Raw genomic sequence first — 19,351 nt, forward strand, 5'->3', positions numbered from 1 at the left:
CTTTTAATTTCTTTTTTTTTTTGCACGCATTTCCTTAATACTTTTAAATTTTTAGTCATGGATACATGTTTCAAGAATGCTATTATAAATCTATCCAGGATGTTCCACGAGGAAGCTGCAGTGTCGTTCCAGAATACAACAGGAGGGGGAGGACTTGCACTGTTTTCTGGGATCATCGCCAGTCTCTGACTAGGCTGCCACGGAGACAAACCAGAAACATTTGCCAACAATGAAGTTCTAAAAATTAGGGAGGAAAAATATAAGCCATTATGGAATTTCATACCTTGGTGTTCGGAGAGGCAGATGCGGTTTAGATCGAGTTCTAAAGTCGTGCTTCATGTTCATGTTGCTTAACAGTTATTCTAGCCTTGGTTTCTGACGAGAGATTTATCACGCAGTTTAAGAATAAAAGCAGCAACAAGAAAGTTTTTGCAGGATTAAACAGGATCCCGTTACAGGATTTCACTAGCGAGAGCTCTTTCTGTGCAGCAGGACAGAACCTGGTGTCAATTTACAGCACTGTTTTTTTCCCAGAGCTTTGAGCAGCTAGTCCGTCATAGATCCACCCATAGACCTCCTTTGCTGTAAACCAGTAATTCCCTGCCTCCTCTTCCTGCTGGTATTTCAGTCCAGAAGTTAAGGACTGCGAAACTGAAGGTTTAATTCCTTCCGTAGTAGTCAGCATTTAGGGAAGAGAGAAACAATGCTTCGGGTGATTGTGGAATCTGCTACCAATATCCCTAAAACAAAGTTTGGGAAACCAGATCCTATCGTTTCTGTTATTTTTAAAGGTAAGCAAAACTGTCATAAATGCAGCCGAGGAAGAAGTTTTGTAAAAGCTAGTGCCCTTTGTAAGTGTCTGAAAATCTGGGAAATCATGTTTTCCTGAAATTACATCTGATGTAATTTTAGGGAAGACTTTTTAATTAGAGACAGGAGTTACCTGAATGAAGTTTGAACTGGGTGGAGCGCATTGGTCTGTTCTGAGGAGCTGTGCTTCTGTTTCAGGATCCACATCTTACGTGTTTTTCCAAAGGATTAACCTGTTGCTTTAAACAAATCTAATTCCATTAATGAACCCACTTTTAATTCTGATATTGAAGATTACCTTGTTTTCCATCTGAAAAATCATTCCTGTCTCGATTACTTTGAACAGGCACTGCTCACTGTCACAGACACACAATAAAAATGTGATTTATTGTTGTTACAAGTAGCACACTGAAAAACAGTAGTACTGTTTTGGAAGGTGTTTGATTTTGTTTTAGTTTGGTTTGGGGATTTTTTTGGTTGTTTTTGTTGGTTTTTGGGTTTTTTTCACAAACAGAATTGCACATCAAAATTTTGCCTGTTGAGATTATATAATTACAAGATTTTGGAAGGAAACTGTATTTTTCACTTTCATTGCTCATCAGTTATATATAGCAGCAGGAGAAGACTGTGATAAAGCATTTATATGTAAAGCTAAGTATGATTTAGATATACTTTTCTTGTTGCCAACATTACCTCACTTGGCTAGACTAGAGGAACTTGATTTCTAGTATTGATTTATTTTTAAGGTGCCAAAACCTTTAAGCAATTTTGGATCATGTAATACATCAAACCAAACTGTGACAAACAGGCATCTTATTTCCTGGTGACCTGGTTTCTTTACTGTGCACTGAAATCCAAATGGTATTTTAAAGTGTGAAAAATCCTTGCAGGAGCTTGTCACCTTTAGAAATCATGACAGCAGTAGGCTGAAAAAGGAGGTACTGCACATGCAGAATCTTAACTTTCAAAGTAACAAGTTTTCAGATAAATTTATTTCAGCATCAGAAAGATGTGAAATCCTTCAATTTCCTTTCCTTTAGTTTCCTCCTTTTTTTCAAGGTTTGTCTTTTTTTTTTAACCACCCTGTGTTAGAACAAGTAGCAGAGCCTGTCTCAGTAGCTTTAGGAACTTCATAATTCTTAAAATATGATTTTACTTGCCCTGCAAAAAGTGAATATACTGTCATTTCTCTGGTTTGTTTCACATTCTGCTACTTCTTAAGTATCCATTTTCTCTTTCCAGTTCCTTGTCTCCCTTTCCTTTTCAGTTTTGCCTTTCTATGTTGCCTCTGTTCCTGCAGTTTTCAGACTCCAGAGCTGGTTTATGCCTTCCCTTCTTTATGCTTAAGTGTCTGTTTAATCCCCTCCTTGTAAACTTTTCTTCTGTGTGCTCTAATGCAGTTCACTTTTACCTGGTAAATAGAAGTTACAGATTTTTTTTTTCTTCATAGCTTGATTTCAGTCCTTCAGTTATCCAAACACAGGAATTGGACAGCAGACATTAAAGGAATGAATTTGTATTTATCCTTTATGTACTAGAATTGGTATTTTTAATGTTCCCGAACATGCTTAACCAGTGTCAGCTTCATAATCATGAGAGGTTTTTAGTGGGATATTTAATTTCTTATTATCCTGCCACTTCTATTTATGTGATTTTACTACATACCAATGGTTTGATTTTTTGCTTCCTGTCCAGAGTGATTCAAGTGGGACAGAAAATACCAGGCTTTTACCAGATATTAAGCAGCTCTGATTTAATTTGTAAGTGCCTGGTTACCAAGTGCAAGGACAGAGTCATATCTGAAATATGTTTGACTTCTAGCTATTTAAATTTATCGATTTTTTAATATACAATGCTGATTCCTCCCTCACCCTGTTACTATGTAGAGATAGGAAACCAGTCTTATTTTGGGAAGAATATGTCAAAGGGCTTTAATCTTTAACTTTAGTCCCTACCCTGTGTAAATCCTGGGGGACATAAAAAGCACATTTGGGAGTGCATTATCTGGACTGGGAAAAATTTAAGCATTTGCAGGACCATGGCCATTGCCCTGCAGCTCATTTTCATGTTCTTGTTTGACTCTGGAGTATACTTGGTGAAGTCTTAGTGAACAGCACTCATTTGACAGAAAATTGCTGTTGAAGTTGGCATTTCATTAGAACAGTATTTGGTGAAATTTTGATTTACAGGGCCTTTGCTGATGTCAGGTTCAGTAAATTTAAGCCTCCCATGGAAACACAGTCTTTCAGTCTCAGACCTTTACAGCCATGCTGTGAAGAAAAAACTCCTGATGATCCTGCACCTGTTAGTGTGAAAGGACTGCAAATGTTTTATATGTTAAGGCATGGAAGTTAATAAGGTTTCATCTATGAATAGAATAGATTTAATCCAATTTTTTTAACTAAGCTGGTTACAGACTAGGCAGTTAATATAATTGTTACAGTGATATATATTAGCTACAAATTAGGAGGAAATAGGGAGAATAGGCAGCTGTTTCAGTTCTGATATAGCAGAGGAGTTTTGTGCAAGCATTCCCTTTTTTTTTTTTTTTTTACACATTTATGTCCAGTCCAATGTGATAGAACTTTTATTTACTTTAAGAAAAGCTCACAGTTCAAAGAACTACACCCTGAGAGTAAATGAATATTGCTATCTGGAACTAGGTGCTGTTCTTGCAGAATTCTGAGTTTTTCACTCAAAATGAGACAATTCATTGGGCAAATTACCATAAAAAATTGTTGCAATTTGCTAAACTAAGTGATAATGATTGAATCGGTATAATCATTTTGGTTTGTTAGATTCTCGTCTCAATGTGCAAAATGGATTCAATTGCTTGTATGTGCAGTCAATGCTAGGATATTTAGTGCTTTGATAATTTATTTTGGCTGCCTCATTCCACTTTATGCAGTAAAAACTGAGGTGAAATGGCATTTAATTTGATTAATCCAACTTGATTCCATTTGTGCCTAATCTAAGCTTTTCAATAGGCCTGCAGGCCTGCAGTAGTTCAAAGCTATTTTAGTTTATATTTCAGTGTGTGGATGAAAATAGTTTAATAGGAAATAGTTAAACTGGATCTAATTTTTCTGTTTTGCAGAGAGTTAAATGATCTAAATTTAATTTCAGAGTTTTGGAGGTCTGCCCATTTGATCCTGCAGTTGCTGCCATCATGCAATTCTAATTCTCCTTTGACAAAAGTTTTGTGGGATACTTAGTTAACTGAAATGTGATACTGTCTTAAGTCTTAGACTTAGGACTGTTGTAAAAGACAATGTTTGCTTCTGCTATTCCCCATCTGCTCATGTTGATTAAAATTTCTAGTTAGGAAAAAAAATTAAGATGGAAACATTAAGTGTTTTGCTGTACTGTAATATTTTTAATGATGAACAGTTATTGTTTAAACAGCTCATCTTAATTTTTGTTTTTTTGCACTTAGCAATTAAATTCTTATTACAGTAATTTCCACCTGAGAATATTAACTAGCATGTTATAATATAAGGTAGTATGGTGCCTCCATCAAGATAAAGCAAACAGTGATTTCTTCGACAGTACCACAGTTACTGTAGTTAGTTTTTAAAGAAACAAGTATAGAGTGTTTTATCTGTATCCATTACAATTTCTTTTTTCATGGTAGGGTCACACAAAAAAGGGTGACTGGCCCTATTGCACAATTTATCCTGATGTGGTTTAGTCTTAGTTGCTATAGCTGCAATCATTACCAGCAGAGGAAAACAGCCTGAGGAGCTGAAACTTTGTGAGCTCCTGGAATAACTGAGCAATCCACCTCACCCAGCTTGGCAACGGGGGTTTTTGATTGGAAGAAGAAAGAGCTTTGCCAAGAGCTTAAAAACAAATATCACCACCACCCAGTGCATTAAAATACTGATAAAATTGTAATAAAAAGGAAGTCAGTAAAGAGACAGGAATATTTGCAAAGTATTTCCTTGAGGAATGGGAGTGTTGTACTCTGACTGACTAAATCTGCAACTAAAACCCCAAGTAAGCTGTGCTTCCCAGTGTTTTTTCATCCAGCTTTCACACAGATGCATAACAGAAAAAGGGGTTTTTTTTCAGTGTAATCTAGAATATGGTGGAGACATAAATCTTGCTTTTGTGAGATGGATAATTCAGAGTGGAAAATTTAGCGCCTTGTTAAGAGTTGTTCTGACTGTTGCTCAAGCCAGGACTCACCTTACAGTTACATTTTAGCTTAGGCAAGGATCATAGGACTTTTATCCATTAGTTCCATCAGGATCAGGTCTGTAATTTGCTATCCTTTTTACAAACAGCTGAAACTGTTCCTTTTTTTCACTGCCAGTGAAAACATCTTTTCATCTCCCATCTTCCAGAGGAATTTGGAATATCAGTGCCCAACCCCAGTTATTCTGGGATACGCAGTTTTGAAAATGCTTTTTCTCCTATTAGATAGCATATAGTTGAATTTCTCTCACTAGCTTGGTAATTAGTGCTTTGTTCTGCAAAATGTCAGGCCACAGTATGGTATGTTATGAAAGCACTTTGTCCTACAATGTGAGTCAATATCCTGTATGAATTGTAGACAATTCCTGTTACATAAATGACAGTCAGTTCTTGTAATTTGCAGCATGGGCTGATTTTTTCAGTACATCCCACTCTCATCCAATAAAAAGGGCCACCACAGTCAGCAAGCCTGACCAGTGGGTATATAAACTTGCCCATTTGGCATATCTTTACTCTTGTTTCCCAGGCTAAGTACAGTCATAACTTCAAATACCAAAAATGCATTTATCTTCACTGGAGTCTTTAAAGACATGGAGTGTGTCTAAAGCTTGGACTTCTTGTGGTGGCTGAGCATTTTGGAGATCAGCAGCTGCCTTACACCCTGTACTTAAATATGCTTGTTATCACTAATAAGTGCAATCCCTGTTTAAAGAGCTGTGTGTTTGTCTGTGCTCTTTTGTGCTTCTGAGTGTCAAAAGACTTGTCATCCATTGGAGGTAGATATTGTAACTGAACAGGAAAAATAATGCCAAGCTTTGTTTAATTTGCACCACATCCCATATTCTCATGATTTGTAGCTTGCCCAAGTGCAAATTTTACCATGAAGTATAAAAAATTTGCAATTTTTGTAATTTTTAGGCTAATTTTTAGGTAAGTTCAGTGAAGTCATATCTACATAACCTCTGGAAACCCTTTTTTCAGGAAGGATTGCATTTCCTCTTACATGCATGTGTATTTCTTCTAATATTTGCTCATTTAAATCAGACAGTGCTGACACTGTAAGCATATCTCCTTAAGATTTTTTTCCATGTGATTTTATTCCAGAGCTAAACATTCAAAAATATTTTGTAACTCAAATAAGGTAGATGTGTAACCCATTTTCTCTACTACTTTCAAAAGTAGCGCTTTACTGCTATCACTTAGAGGTCACTGTTTGGTTTGATATCTCCAAGTTTTTTAGTCTGTCTTTTTTCATCATTATTGAAGGTGGAGCTAAGGGTCATAAAAGGTTGCGAAACCTAAATATTTATTTTGCTTTTTGGAAATACAACTAACTGTGCTTAAACAAAACAATAAAAAGCCTCAACTACTAAAATTGCCCAGGGGATTGTAAAACGTGCAACTTCTGGAAGAGGTAAAAAGAATTGGAACAGTTGATTTTAAGTTCAAGCCTTCTTTAGAACAGTGAAAGGAAAAAATATTATATTTTTGTAGTGCTTTAGCAAAAACAATTAATCATGCTTTGTTTGTATTTGCAGATGAAAAAAGGAAAACAAAGAAAATTGAAAATGAACTCAATCCTGTTTGGAATGAGGTAATTTTTTTTAAAATAACTCCTTGTTCATTTTAAGACAATGCTTGCAAAGTCATTAAGTCATTTTCAACAGCTGAGCACGTTGTTGGAAAGGGGATCTGGTGCAATGTGTTCTGTCAAGGTGTTAGTAAATGCAGGTGAATGGATTCATCTTGCACCACATATTACAATCCATTAGCAATGTGTTAATGTAAAATTAGATGGATAACTGGTGAGTTTTGGCCTGGTTTTGTTCCCACTTTCTTTCCATCAAAATACTCAGCCATTGTTTAGCCATGTGTATGGGAACATAATGGGATAATTTATTATGTACCAGGAAAAACCATACAGAATTAAAAGGAATTATGTATTGAAAGTCCTCATGGTTTATTTGTAGGCCTAGTCTTATGTTGCATCTTTAGAAATATTTTTCTTGGGGAAAATGTTTTCTTGGCAGTATTTTTTCACAACAATAAATCAAAGTTAAAGATTTTTCTTACATTTTGTAATTAGAATTATAAAAAAAGGGGACACACAACTATTTGTTTAAATTCAATAGCAGCTTAGTTCAGTCAGTATTGGACTGGATTAATATCAGATATTGTGAATGACAAAACAATATGTATGTTGGTGTGAGGAAGTGGATCTGCAAAAGAAATTATGATTCACTATTAAACAATTTTATTGTGCTATTGTTGCTAGTAATCAGCAAATCAAATACATGCTATGGGCATTTTTTACTTTACTTTCACAAATGTGAGCTGGATTTGGTCTCTCACTGAATGCAAAATTTATTTCTGAATACTTTTGTTGTATCTGCTACTCTGCTGGTAATTTTTACATAACTTTTCATTATAATTTAGGTTTGGTCCATTTTTTTTTTTTTCTGTTCAGATTGTTGAATTTGACTTGAAAGGAATTGCTCTGGATAATTCATCTTCCCTAACAATTATTGTGAAGGATTTTGAAACAATTGGACAAAACAAGTATGTTCCTTCTTTCCCTCTCCCTACCCACTCCCACCCCAGTATTAAACACAGCTTTCAATACTGAAGTACAGGGGGGAAATGGAGCTGATAGCTGGTGTTTGCTGTGCTCTCTCTTTTCTGTCAATGCCAAGTAGTGTTCTCTGCTGCTATTCTGAAAGGAAGCATGATCATGCCATCTTTTCTTTTTTTCATGGCAGATTTCATGTGTCTTAGGCAAACATCCAGGTTTACTCATAGTAGCCCAATTCCATTGTTAGCTTTTCTTTACTGCTGTCTGCCTCCTCCCAACATGTGGATTCTGGTTCTTACAATACTCTAACAGGTCTGTCATAAAATCACTGTGAATCAAGTCAGTGCCCTCAGGTCTCTCATTCTTGAGATTCCTGCAGGTCAGTTAGGCAGGAATATATTGCATGCCTCTGACTTTAGGGAGATCTCGAAACTTGAGATAGGAAAGCTTATCAGTAGTCAGAATTTTGTAATGGACTTTATAATGCATCAGAAAATAAAGGAAAGTGATTAACTGAAGAACCTAAAATGTTTCACTCTGTAAAAACCCATGTTTCACTCTATACATGGATTCAAAGTTAAGCAGTCATGTGGTTGGTTTTCTTCAAATTGTATTTTACAATATCATCTAGACTCATATTTGTAACTCTTAACCCCCAGCTTGTGCAAATGCCTGTTTGTTTTGCTTGGGTTTATGCACATAAAGTTGTTCATACCAAAGCCAGAGTAACACCTTCAAAGTAATGCTCTTTAAAAATAGATCTTCACATATTTCCAATGTGTGATGAGTTTGGAAGGGATATTGGAAGAGAAACAAGATCGGGGGTGAGAAGTGAGAAACACATGAGCAGGCATCCTGATTTTAACAGGGTGATAGGAAATAGCATCTTGTAGTTCTTTTAAAGACACAAAGCACTGTAACAACAGAAGAGATTTGATATTTATGAAAATTCACATTTAGATGAAAGAGTACATGAAAGAAGGGAATGTGGAATAAGTTTCTCACCTACCAATTGCATGTATGGATAACCTGTATTTCTGTAGAATTACTGATTCTATTGGAGAGAGATTTAGGACTACCATATGAAAGATATGCTACTTTTTCATGGTATCCTCTTTTAATACTTAAGAAAAAGTCAATATATACATGTCTGAAGTGCTGCAGCATTTCAAAACAGTGCTCAGTGGAAGAGTGCAAATAACACTCCCAAGGTTTGTCTGCATGCTAGTTCAGGATTGGGAAGGCAGAGTACAATGCCTGTCTAAGGTCCTTACTATGGAGAGCTATTCTAATGACAGTTTAAGAAAGCCAGTGTTTGCTTCTGACATTGACAAGTAGAGCCATTAACCTGGGAGCTGTGTTAGGTGTCTGAGCTAGGTGGGATTTGAATTGAAATCAACAGTCTTCCCTTTAGAGATTCATGGGTTTATATATTTTATTTTAAATTCAAATTTAATTTGGATTTAGTTTTTGAGTGTAAAGAGCATGTCTAGGGGCCTCTGTTGCCTGAGAACGAGCAATGAGAAGAACCTACACCATGTCTTTGGCTCAATTTTCTTTCTTCTGGAGAAGACTGTGCAGTGGGGATTGCTGCTGTTACATTCAAAGTAGTGGCAGCTTTTGCTCAAATGTTCTGCTGCTGTCTGTCTATAGGCCTGAAGCAGAGCTCTGTGTTTCTGAGGCCAGCCTCCCTCTGTGGCTGCTCTCTCACAAAGCTCCTGGCCAGCACACACTCTGCTGGTCCATGCACTCTTAGTCCTGACTAGTTGCAGGTACCTGGTCTGTTCCTATGCCCAAGAGGTGACTACAGAACCTGTAGAGCAACAGAGCAGAAGATTGCAATGTAAGACGTGATTTGTTCCAGTTCCTAAAAGCTGATATTACTGTTCATCCAGTCTGTTTTTAAACATGTTGGAGGAGGAGTACAGTGGATGTTATTCTGCTTTTGCACTGTGCCAAGGCACTGAACTCATTGCTTTGGCATGTTTCTGTAAATTAAGCCTGAAAGAACATTTGGATATTTTTCCATTTCTTTGTTTTCCAGGAGAGAAAATTTACTGCTTCATTTACAGGATCACTAAACTTTTGCAGATAGGTTAATGAGTGCTCTTGATGGAGAAAAGTCACAATAATTGGAAAAGATAAATAAAGCAAACCACTGTATACAGACAGAACACCACAGGAATAAACCAGAGGACTCGTATGATTCATGCTTAGTTAGGTTTTCCGGCATAAAGATCTTTGAAAAGAGAACACATCTGTTTTCTATTACATCTCATAATGTTAGTAGAAAGATTTCAAATTCTCAGAACACAAATCTTTCTGCAGTTAAGAAGTCCCCAAAACCTTACAGTAATGTCAGTTGTCTGTGAAGTTAAGAAAATGAGCTGGGATTATGTGTTTCCCTGTATTCTTTGTGTAGTTAGTAACCTAGTGAGACAGGAAAAACAGATTGGGCACACCCTTTGCTCTAACAGAAAAATGCAGCTACAAATGAGCAGTGCAGCAAATTATTTAGTCATTACTCAGGATTTCTCATAGTTAAATAATTTCCAGATTATTTAAATCCTCCTACAGCTGTACCCTTTTGTGTGGATTCTTTTCCACATCAGTGTGACTGTACATAGTTGCAGGATTTCCTTGCATCCACTGTATGCAAGATCCAGATTAAAGTTTGTCCTTGCAAAGAGTATTATCAAATAAGTAAAGATAAAATAGAGGTTTTTCTATTTAAATTAAAAAAAAATAAACATAGCAGGAATAACAGAGGGTGGGTGTTGAGTCTTGTAGCATACTCTATAATGAAATACACACACTGAGAAAGAATGGTTGATATAGTAATTGTAAATGCAGCATAGAATCAAGTTGCTGATGAGAATGATAAATATAAACTCTGCCAAATTATATCCTTAAAAACAGATTAAAAGAATGTCAACGCTTGACTCTTCAGTAATTTAAACCTTGGGACTTCCAGAAGAAGTAGCATGTAAGCAGCTAGAGGACATGATAGGCTGAAGAGTTTAGTATATATTGCTACCTTCAAACCAAGAGGAAGGATAAAATGGTTGGTACAGTGAGTTAGCACTTCCTGATCCAGACATGGGTGTGAATTCTCACTTCACTTGGTTATTTAGGCAGCTAACAGGAAGTGCTAACCACAGCACTAACGGATTAATTAGCTTTGGCACAAATGCAACTCAGTGTTTAGTAGTTGGTCATCAGTAGTTCATTGATTTCATGCTTATAAACTGGGTATTTTCATTTGATCACTGTGGGGAAGCTGTTGTAGGCCTATTAAGGTTCAAAATCAGCTTCTGAATAGGGATTTTGCATTTATTTTTTGTGTCAGCTCCAGTAGCAGACCAGAATGTTTAAACTGCTTGCAGAACAGGGTTTTTGCTTCACTCCTGCAAAGCTGGAAAAGTTTAAGAGACCAGACTAAGTCCAATGTCCAGACTGATTGGGCATTATACCTGTGGAAGTCTTAGGGATGGCTGAAGAGGTTCTGAAGCATTTAAGAAACAAAACTAATTTGGTTTGGTCTTCTACTAAAACAGCTGATTAATGGAAGGTCAGAGCATGCATTAAGCTATTCCAGTAGCAGAACCTGTCCCACTTGATGGTGTCAAGAGACTAGTGTGACCTGGAATTAAATGGGCAACTGTTGATCTGCTCAGGCAAGAGGAAGAAAGGTGGAATAGGTCCAGCAAAGGACAAGTGTCCTTTGACCATGTACAGGCTTTTCAGCTGTGCTGGAAGGAAAGGATTCCTTGCCATTTTGTAAGTCATGGCTTCAGATGGAGGTCACATACAATCCTGCCTGAAGGTAAAAAGTCTTCAGAGAAAGATTTCAGAGGAACCCAGCAACTTCACAGTAGCCATGCAGAGAACTTGGGTCTAGTTTCCTGTCAGAGGGAAGTGTAGGAGCAGACCTTGCAGCAAAGCACTATGCATCAGTGAACTGGTGATGGATGTGATCTCCCAACAGCTCCTGAGGTCTGACATGGCTGACTTAGCCCAAAGATTAGAGACCTGAGAGAAGCATGTCAGAAAAAAAGCCTTCTCAAAGACTTTTACAAAAGTGACAAAGACATGAGGATGACTTTGAGGCATTCCTTGTTACTTGGAATGAATTACTTCAGTTGTTGAGTAGCTGTATGATCAAAACCAGACTGGACATAGTCATAGGTAACCTGTTCTAGCTGACTAAGCTTGAGCAGAGGCACTGGACTAGATGATCATGACTGATTCCTTCCAGCCTCATCAGTTCTGTGCTTCTGATAAGGGACGGGTGAAACATCCCAAATCCAGGGAGCAGGACAGCTTTTGGAAAGGCAGAATAGTGCCCAAAGCTTAAAATTTGGCTTAAGTCTAGAAGTGGACTAAGAGAGTTTATAGATTGAATATTAAATTTCTCAGTCTTGTTAGAGTGGAAAAAGACTGGAGACTGTTGTTGCCCAACCTGCTACAGGAGGGGGAAATAAAGGCATGTAGATAGAGAGGCAATGTGTAGAGGCAGCTGGTTGCAAGCAAGTCTATGTAGCTGATTCCCTCTTCAGTCTGCTGAAGGTGATCACTGTTTTAAAAATGGTTACTGGGCATTCAGATGTGTGCAGTTCTCATTTGTACAGGACAGATGAGGGTGTAGAAATGGAAATGTACAGTTCAAAATTTGGAAAGCACTACAGGTGAATGGCAATTCTTGAGTTAATGTCACCAGATAGGAGGGTGTGGTTGCTGAAACATTCATCCCGCTGATTTGAGATTGCTTTGGGTGGCTTCGGAATTGTTTTGAAGTCACTCCATAAGCTTCAGTAAGCTTATATCAAATCAAAAGGTCAAGTCTAGATAAATTTTCTACAAATGTGCATAGGAAAATATTTTCTTTCTCTTTTTTTCCCTTCTATGGCACCTCAAAATATGTCACTTTCTGTAGCTGAACGGAAGTTGAGATGTGTAATACCTGGAAGGTCTATTTGGAGGAAATTGATATTTTATACTTAGATATCCTAGTGTACTTTGCAAAAAATTAATTTATGTTCTTGTAACACAGTATGCAAGAGTAGCTATAATAATGCTTTTGCTCCACGTGAAAAAATACCCTTGCATCCTTAGCTGCTCCATGGAAAAGCTCTGAAACTTCAGGGGACCTCAGTTAGGTTCTTTGTGTACAGATCTTTTTTTGCTTTGGCAGCAAAGCTGGTATTTTATTTGTGACATGTGATCTTTGAAATATTTACAGGGTAAAATTATCTTGGGGTTTTTTTCATTGAAAAAAATCTCTGTTATTCCAGTAATCCACTTCAGTATGGGAGTAAACTGCTACTGCATGCCATGGGAATGAAATACAGTGCCAGATATCATGAGACCAGTACCACACTAAGAAATTTTGCCTAAAAGTAGTCTCTTGGGCTAAAAGTACATGCAGTTTTCATCTTTCTGGGAGAGTGTGGGAGTGACAGATGCCATCTCAAAGTAGGCAGAAGTAGCTCAGAAGAGTCTATCACATGTCAGATCCCTCTGAAACCTTCCTTTGGTAGACTGCTCTAGAACCATTAGAAATATTCTGAGAATTTAGAAGCGAGAAGATGAACCTATTCCAAAATGCAGAATGTGAACAAGAAGATTAATTTTGTGATTCTCTAGAAAGCACGTTGATTGCATTTGTTGTTTCACTGTTTTCATTACAAAGACGGTTGTGTCTGGCTTTGTGTCTGTTTCTGTGTAATACAACAGGTGTTATACCTAGTTTATGTTCACTGCTTCTCACCTGAGAGTTTGCAAATCTGTGTAGGGAGAGAAATTTTTATATTATTTAGTTTACCAATGAGAATTCGGGGTGGAAATAAGTGACATTACTGTTGAAAGTTATACAGAAGATTATTTTCAAAAATGCATGAAAAATAATTTCATTTTTTAACCTCTTTTAGGTTAAAGCTACTATAAAGAACACCAGCACATTTGAGTATAATGAAAGGGAAATAAAAAATTAGCAGTACACAATCATTACATGACATTTGCAATGGTCTTTTGTTGTGCTTTGAGTTTTCAAGTAATGGCTGGAATTACTTGGTTGTCTAACTGATGCTAGCAAAAGAAAAATGGTAATCCCTGTTTGATGTATATTTGCATTCTAATAATGATTTTTATTTACTTCCAGATTAATTGGCAGTGCATCTGTAGCACTTAAAGATCTCGTAGGTAACCAAAGCAGATCTTTTCCCTTCAAACTCATACCTCTACTGAATGAAAGGGGACAAGAAACTGGAGTGAGTGACTTACATTTTCTTATTTTACTGTATTCTTGATCAAAATGCTCCAGCAACAATTTTGTTTTCTCTGTATATATTATATATTTGCTAATATGTGTTATAAATATTATGGACCACAGAGTATGTATGGAAATCAGCCTGATGTTGAAAAAGGGCATTTTCCAAGTACCAGATGGAGCTCCCATATACCCCTTTTTGCCATATGCTTTATAACAGCTACCTGTGTCAAAGCACATGATCAAGTACATGTTCACTGCCAGTTCCCTTCAGAAAGTTACACAAGAACTTGCTTGACTTGATTTAGCACATGTTTAGATTTCAATGGTTATTAACTTAGTTATTAATTAAGTAGGTTTTGGAACCTGGGACCTTACTGTGTTTGTGCAGTGTAGCTGTAAAGGCCCTTCATACTGCATTCTAGTACACTCAGTCATGAGACTCTAAGAGTAATTTCAGTCCCACAGCAGCTGCAGTTTAAAATCATGATTAGTTGGTCACAGGGTAGGGCTTTTTTTGCTGACTCTTCATGTTACTCTGGCAACTAGTAATAATAATGGTTTGTTCAATAATCCAAAACCACAGTCAAGCAGAAAAAGGACAATTCTATAATTAGAATGGAAAATGACGTATTGTTTTTCTTCCAGGATGGAGATAGGAACAAGCAATTAGAGAAGCCAGATAGGAAATTTTACTTATGGTTCAGACTTGTTAAGTTGTTGATGAGATAGTGTTATTTCTCTACTTTGCCTTTGTTTTTCTGTCTGCAAATGTAGGATATCACCTTGTCTGCCATGAATACTGTGGAACTAAAACTAACATTTGTAGAACATCTTACATGCTTGTATTGTGACAGATTTTTCTAAATATAAACACAGCAACTCCATTTCTTAGATATTATTTTAGAACCTAGTTTCATTAGCTGAAAATTGTGTAATTGTTTGTATATATAGCTTAACAATAGTTTATTAACTTACTGGTTGCTGAAACTTTTTATAAAACTGTTGTGCCCATGAATAGTTAACTGTTCCTGCACAGTGTTTGAACATCTTGCTTTAAAGCAACTCTTGTGAATACTGTGGGCTACATAAAAAACTATTTCTCTGTAGGCAACAATTGATTTGGTAGTAGGATATGAGCCACCAGCTGGACCTGCAAATCCAACTGATCCAGGAGGGACCAGTGCACAGGAAGGTATTTCATCCTTTTCTCAGAACGTTTTTGTTAAAGGCTTTAGGAGCTGTTTAAAGTAAGGCAAGAAGGTGATTCAGCAGCTCTGTTCAGCAGAAGCAAGCATGTCAAGACTGCCAGATAGTTATTTCAGAGAAATTAAGGATGATTCAGAAGCTAAGAAAAAAAATTGGTCTTTCCTGACATAAAATGGATTTTAGCATAATTTTCTCTATTTGTTTAAAAACTTTTCAAAATGGCTTTTGTTTAGGAAAGAAAGGTTTGTGAATACTCATGGAAGCAGCAATTATCTGCTGCAATTCTGGGACTAACCAAAAAGCAGAGATGTTCCATCTATTATTTTCAGTGTCAGGGAGCTTGGTGAAAAAATTTTATTGATTAATTAAACTTTTCCTTGTAGAACAATTAAGTTTTGGAAGACACTGTTTTATATTAGGTTGATATTTGACTTGGCAATGAAATACTATGATCAGCAGGGAATATTATTTGGTCTCTCTGTACATCACATTGATCAGACTTTTGCTGAGAGAATTTTTGAGATCTGGTTTTACAGACTCTTAAAAGAAATATGAAATGACAAACTTTTGCAGTTGATTGGAAAATAATAAGCCTGATATCAAGGCTGTGTTTGTGAAGAAAGAAGGAAGTTTAATAAATGTTGTGTAAATTTATTTTAAAGAAGTAAATCAGTTTGACCATTATCTGGTGATAGATAGTAACATAAGAAGGAAAAATTGGAATCAGGAGTCTTCTGGAGGGAAATTTTGATTACACTGACTTCTCTCAGAGGTGTTCTTGGAGAGCAAAAGGATAACTAATATAAACACAAAAGTTGTGTATTAAATTACTGCATTTCAAAGTAATTTTATGGAAATGTGGACTTGAAGGCTAAAAATGCAAATTCAGTTTTATGAGATCATTTGATAGCTTTTAAATTTATTTCAATTATAACATACAGATAAAATAAAAAATGGCAGTTTTTAATCTAGTAGCATAAACTGCCTGAAAATTATTTCAGTGTGAATTATCAAACACACTTTAGTTAGTTATTGTAAATACCTATTTCCCATGAAATGATATAACTTTCTCTGAGACAGCTACAGCTCAGTTTCAGGAATCAAAAATTAAGTGCTAATGTAATCAGTTAGCTGCATGGATCCATTCAGGCAAATGCATCTTGAGAGATGGTAGAGAGGTGGGTGTGGTCCTCTGCTTATAAAATACACAATATGTCAGTCTCTCTGGTTTTATACATCTCTTACAAGGACCATGAAGGACTTCATTATACAAAGTGGTTATCAGCCTGTAATTTATGAAGTTAGATACATTCTGTTAATGCCAACCAGCAGAGACACAGCTCATTCTTCCTCTAAATTTTACCATAGTCACTGTCCAGTTGAGAAAAGCGGTAAACACAAGGAAGTGCCCTCCTTTGTGGTCTAGATATTTTTGAATCCTGTTTTGCAATACTGGAATCTCAGAGTGTGATTCAGTATTATAGTGTCATGTGGTTGTAGAACTCTCTTCCATGGAGGTATGCTGATTTCAGAGCTGTAAAAGAGCCTTACTGAAAAACTTATTCCACACTAAATGTTGTGGAGAAGGATTCTGTTTTATTTTGGATGGCAGACCCTAAATGTATTAGTGCATTCAAGATTCTGAACTAAAAACCAATGCTGTGCTATAGCCTAGTCTTGCTGCTGGGAAACAGCAAGATTCATTCAACAGCAATGTTTATTCAGCTGGAATAAAATGAATCCCTTGTGGTGAATTGTGAACTAGTTGGAGAATGATTAGAGCTCAGCTTTGCTTGAATTTGTTGATTAAAAAAATGTATGAGAATTGTATTAGACACTCTGCATACAGAAGAGGGACTGATCTAGAGTTAGTTTGGTTAGGATATAAGTTGTTCTTAAGCAGGCTAGAAGGACTAGCTTTCAGGAGGAGTTGGAAGAATGTAGTTGGCAAAAACATTGTTGATGTGAGCTAATAATAGAATTTTAGTGGAACTCTTGGATATCAGACTCTTACTCCTGTAACTTCAACAGCAAGTTATGCTATTTCTTTATTAATTGCACTGTTTTTTTGCTGTATGAGATGGAGAAGATGATGGAGGTTACGAGGATGGGTTGGATGGTCCAGTTGGTGGTATCACACCAGCAGTTCCGGGTGGCACAAAGGAAGCCCAGCTGGCTAAACGCATCACCAAAGGAAAGAAAACACGGAGAATCCTCTCTAATAAACCACAAGATTTTCAGGTACTAGATCTATTAAATATTGCATGTTTCCCTTTTTCTGCTCTCCATAACAGGCTTTTACACAGCCTGAGCATAATTTAATGTCAGCTTATCTAATGCACCACAGAGATAATTAGCCTCTTCTTTTGAAAGCCAGTATTTCAAAATTATTCCTCAAATGTTCCTGTTGCTCAGATGTCTGATTTTGTACAGTTCTGACTGGAATAGGGATGAACCTTATTTGCTGTATAGTTGTACAGATTTCAAACTACTGTAGCAGCTTCAAAAATAAATGGTAAAGTCAAGGGAAAAAACTCCAGCAAAATTATTACCCCAACTTGTCTGACAAAATTAATTACCGTCATAATTAAGCTTGCAAAGTCTGGTTTGTGTTTCTCAGCTACGTCAGGTGTTGGCTAACATTTTTGGTGGTATAATAAGGAATTGTTGGGATAAGGATCACAGATAATATGGAGAATTAATTAGTACAAATATTTGGGTTTTTTTCAGATTCGTGTTAGAATCATTGAAGGTCGTCAGTTGCCTGGAAATAACATAAAGCCAGTAGTCAAAGTTCATGTTTGTGGTCAGACACACCGGACAAGGATCAAAAGAGGAAATAACCCATTTTTTGATGAAGTAAGTGGTGTAAGAACACTCTAGCTGAAGTGTCGAGGCTATCAAATGTTGAGAAGTAGTTGATACAGCTTTCATTATGATCAATTAATAAAGATTTACTAATATTTATAGGTAATTATGGCTAACATGCATTATGCCATTCCCAGTCCCTTTCTTTATGTGTTCACATCACTAAACACATCTCTGTCACTGACAGTCTTAGCAGATAAAACTAACTAGAAGGCAGTCAAACTTCATATGAGACATATGGAATGTTTTCTTTGGTGCAGTTGGCCATGTGACAGAATTATTTTGAATAGTTGTGTTTGGGTTATAAAAATCACAGAAAAATGAATTAGAAATCATTGTTGATCACTGTGGTGTGTGCAGAGGAGTGCTCAGTGCAATGCCAGAGGAGTGCCAGAGAATCTGGAGGTGTCATTGCCTTGCTACCCATGATTTATAAAAACACAACTAGATTTCTCTGTCCAGACAGAGGGTCTGTGCATCCAACACACTGAAATACAGGAAAGAATTCAAAGCTACCTAAGGAACACGAGAATGATCCCATAGCTGAAAGATTAATGTTGCAAATCTGAAGTGTAATAGAGAAAATGCTGAGGATGACTCTTATTATCTGGGCACATGTGGAAAATTCAGATTTTGGAATTGCATGGCAAACATGTTTAACATACACAGGCAAGACCAAGGAATTTATAAAACTTTAAAACTTAAACCAAGCTGTAGGTAGCAGTCAAAATTCACAAAGCCATAGAAAAAAATAGGGAGGGCAAAAAGTTGGTTACACCTTATATTGAAACGATTCCTTGGCAGTCTCAATATCCATAGTAGTCTAAAACTGGAATAGGAATCACTGTCACCACTAACCCTAAACAAGGCCTCTTTGACAACTACAACAGAGATGGTTAGACCAGGATATAATGTTCTAGCAAATGAACTTTATAGTTCTGAAGTTGTTCGCCTGAGACAAATATGAAGTGGAGAGCAAGGAGCAAAGGGCAATGCTGGAAGTTGGCAGCACAGTTATGCTGACAGTTTTTGCTCAAATGGAAGTTGTGACTGTCTTGTCTGTGTTGTACTGAGTCAATTTACTAAATTCAGTTTTTCATTCTGCACTAAGTTACCACATAATATGTCCAGCAAGAAGGTGGGGCAAAAGTACTGTATCAGGCATGCTTAACATGCTTCTCAAAATAATGGTTTGCATTTTATGTTCCAGTAATTATGTGTTTATCATTTTAAGACAGGGTTTTTTGCTTGTTTTTTACCTTGACAGATATTTTTCTACAATGTCCACATGACTCCTTTAGAGCTGCTCGATGAAACCGTTAGCATTCGGGTAAGAAAAAACACAAGGCTGCTGGATACCTTTAGCATCATCCTCTGGCCATTTCACCAGGTTGTTTAGGAACATTCCTGTTTCATGCTCTTCT

At 36.6% G+C, this 19,351-nt stretch overlaps 1 protein-coding gene across 3 annotated transcripts in view; it reads left to right on the forward strand.

The window, feature by feature from the left end:
• Positions 1-592: 592 nt before the first annotated feature.
• The window catches only part of MYOF (myoferlin), a 63,276-nt gene continuing 44,517 nt past the window's right edge, over positions 593-19,351 (forward strand). For 2 of the 3 annotated variants that reach the window (XM_009087288.4, XM_030241096.2), the window contains exons 1-8: positions 595-791; positions 6,549-6,604; positions 7,478-7,569; positions 13,743-13,851; positions 14,961-15,045; positions 17,140-17,300; positions 17,790-17,918; positions 19,195-19,257. In XM_009087288.4, the coding sequence (XP_009085536.1) occupies positions 704-791; positions 6,549-6,604; positions 7,478-7,569; positions 13,743-13,851; positions 14,961-15,045; positions 17,140-17,300; positions 17,790-17,918; positions 19,195-19,257 (783 nt within the window). In that variant the 5' untranslated portion in view covers positions 595-703. Of the gene's footprint in view, positions 792-6,548; positions 6,605-7,477; positions 7,570-13,742; positions 13,852-14,960; positions 15,046-17,139; positions 17,301-17,789; positions 17,919-19,194; positions 19,258-19,351 lie in introns of all 3 variants that reach the window. The other variant, XR_007777860.1, reaches the window with a different exon arrangement.

Source organism: Serinus canaria, chromosome 6 (assembly GCF_022539315.1).
Source record: "Serinus canaria isolate serCan28SL12 chromosome 6, serCan2020, whole genome shotgun sequence".
Lineage (NCBI taxonomy): Eukaryota > Metazoa > Chordata > Aves > Passeriformes > Fringillidae > Serinus > Serinus canaria.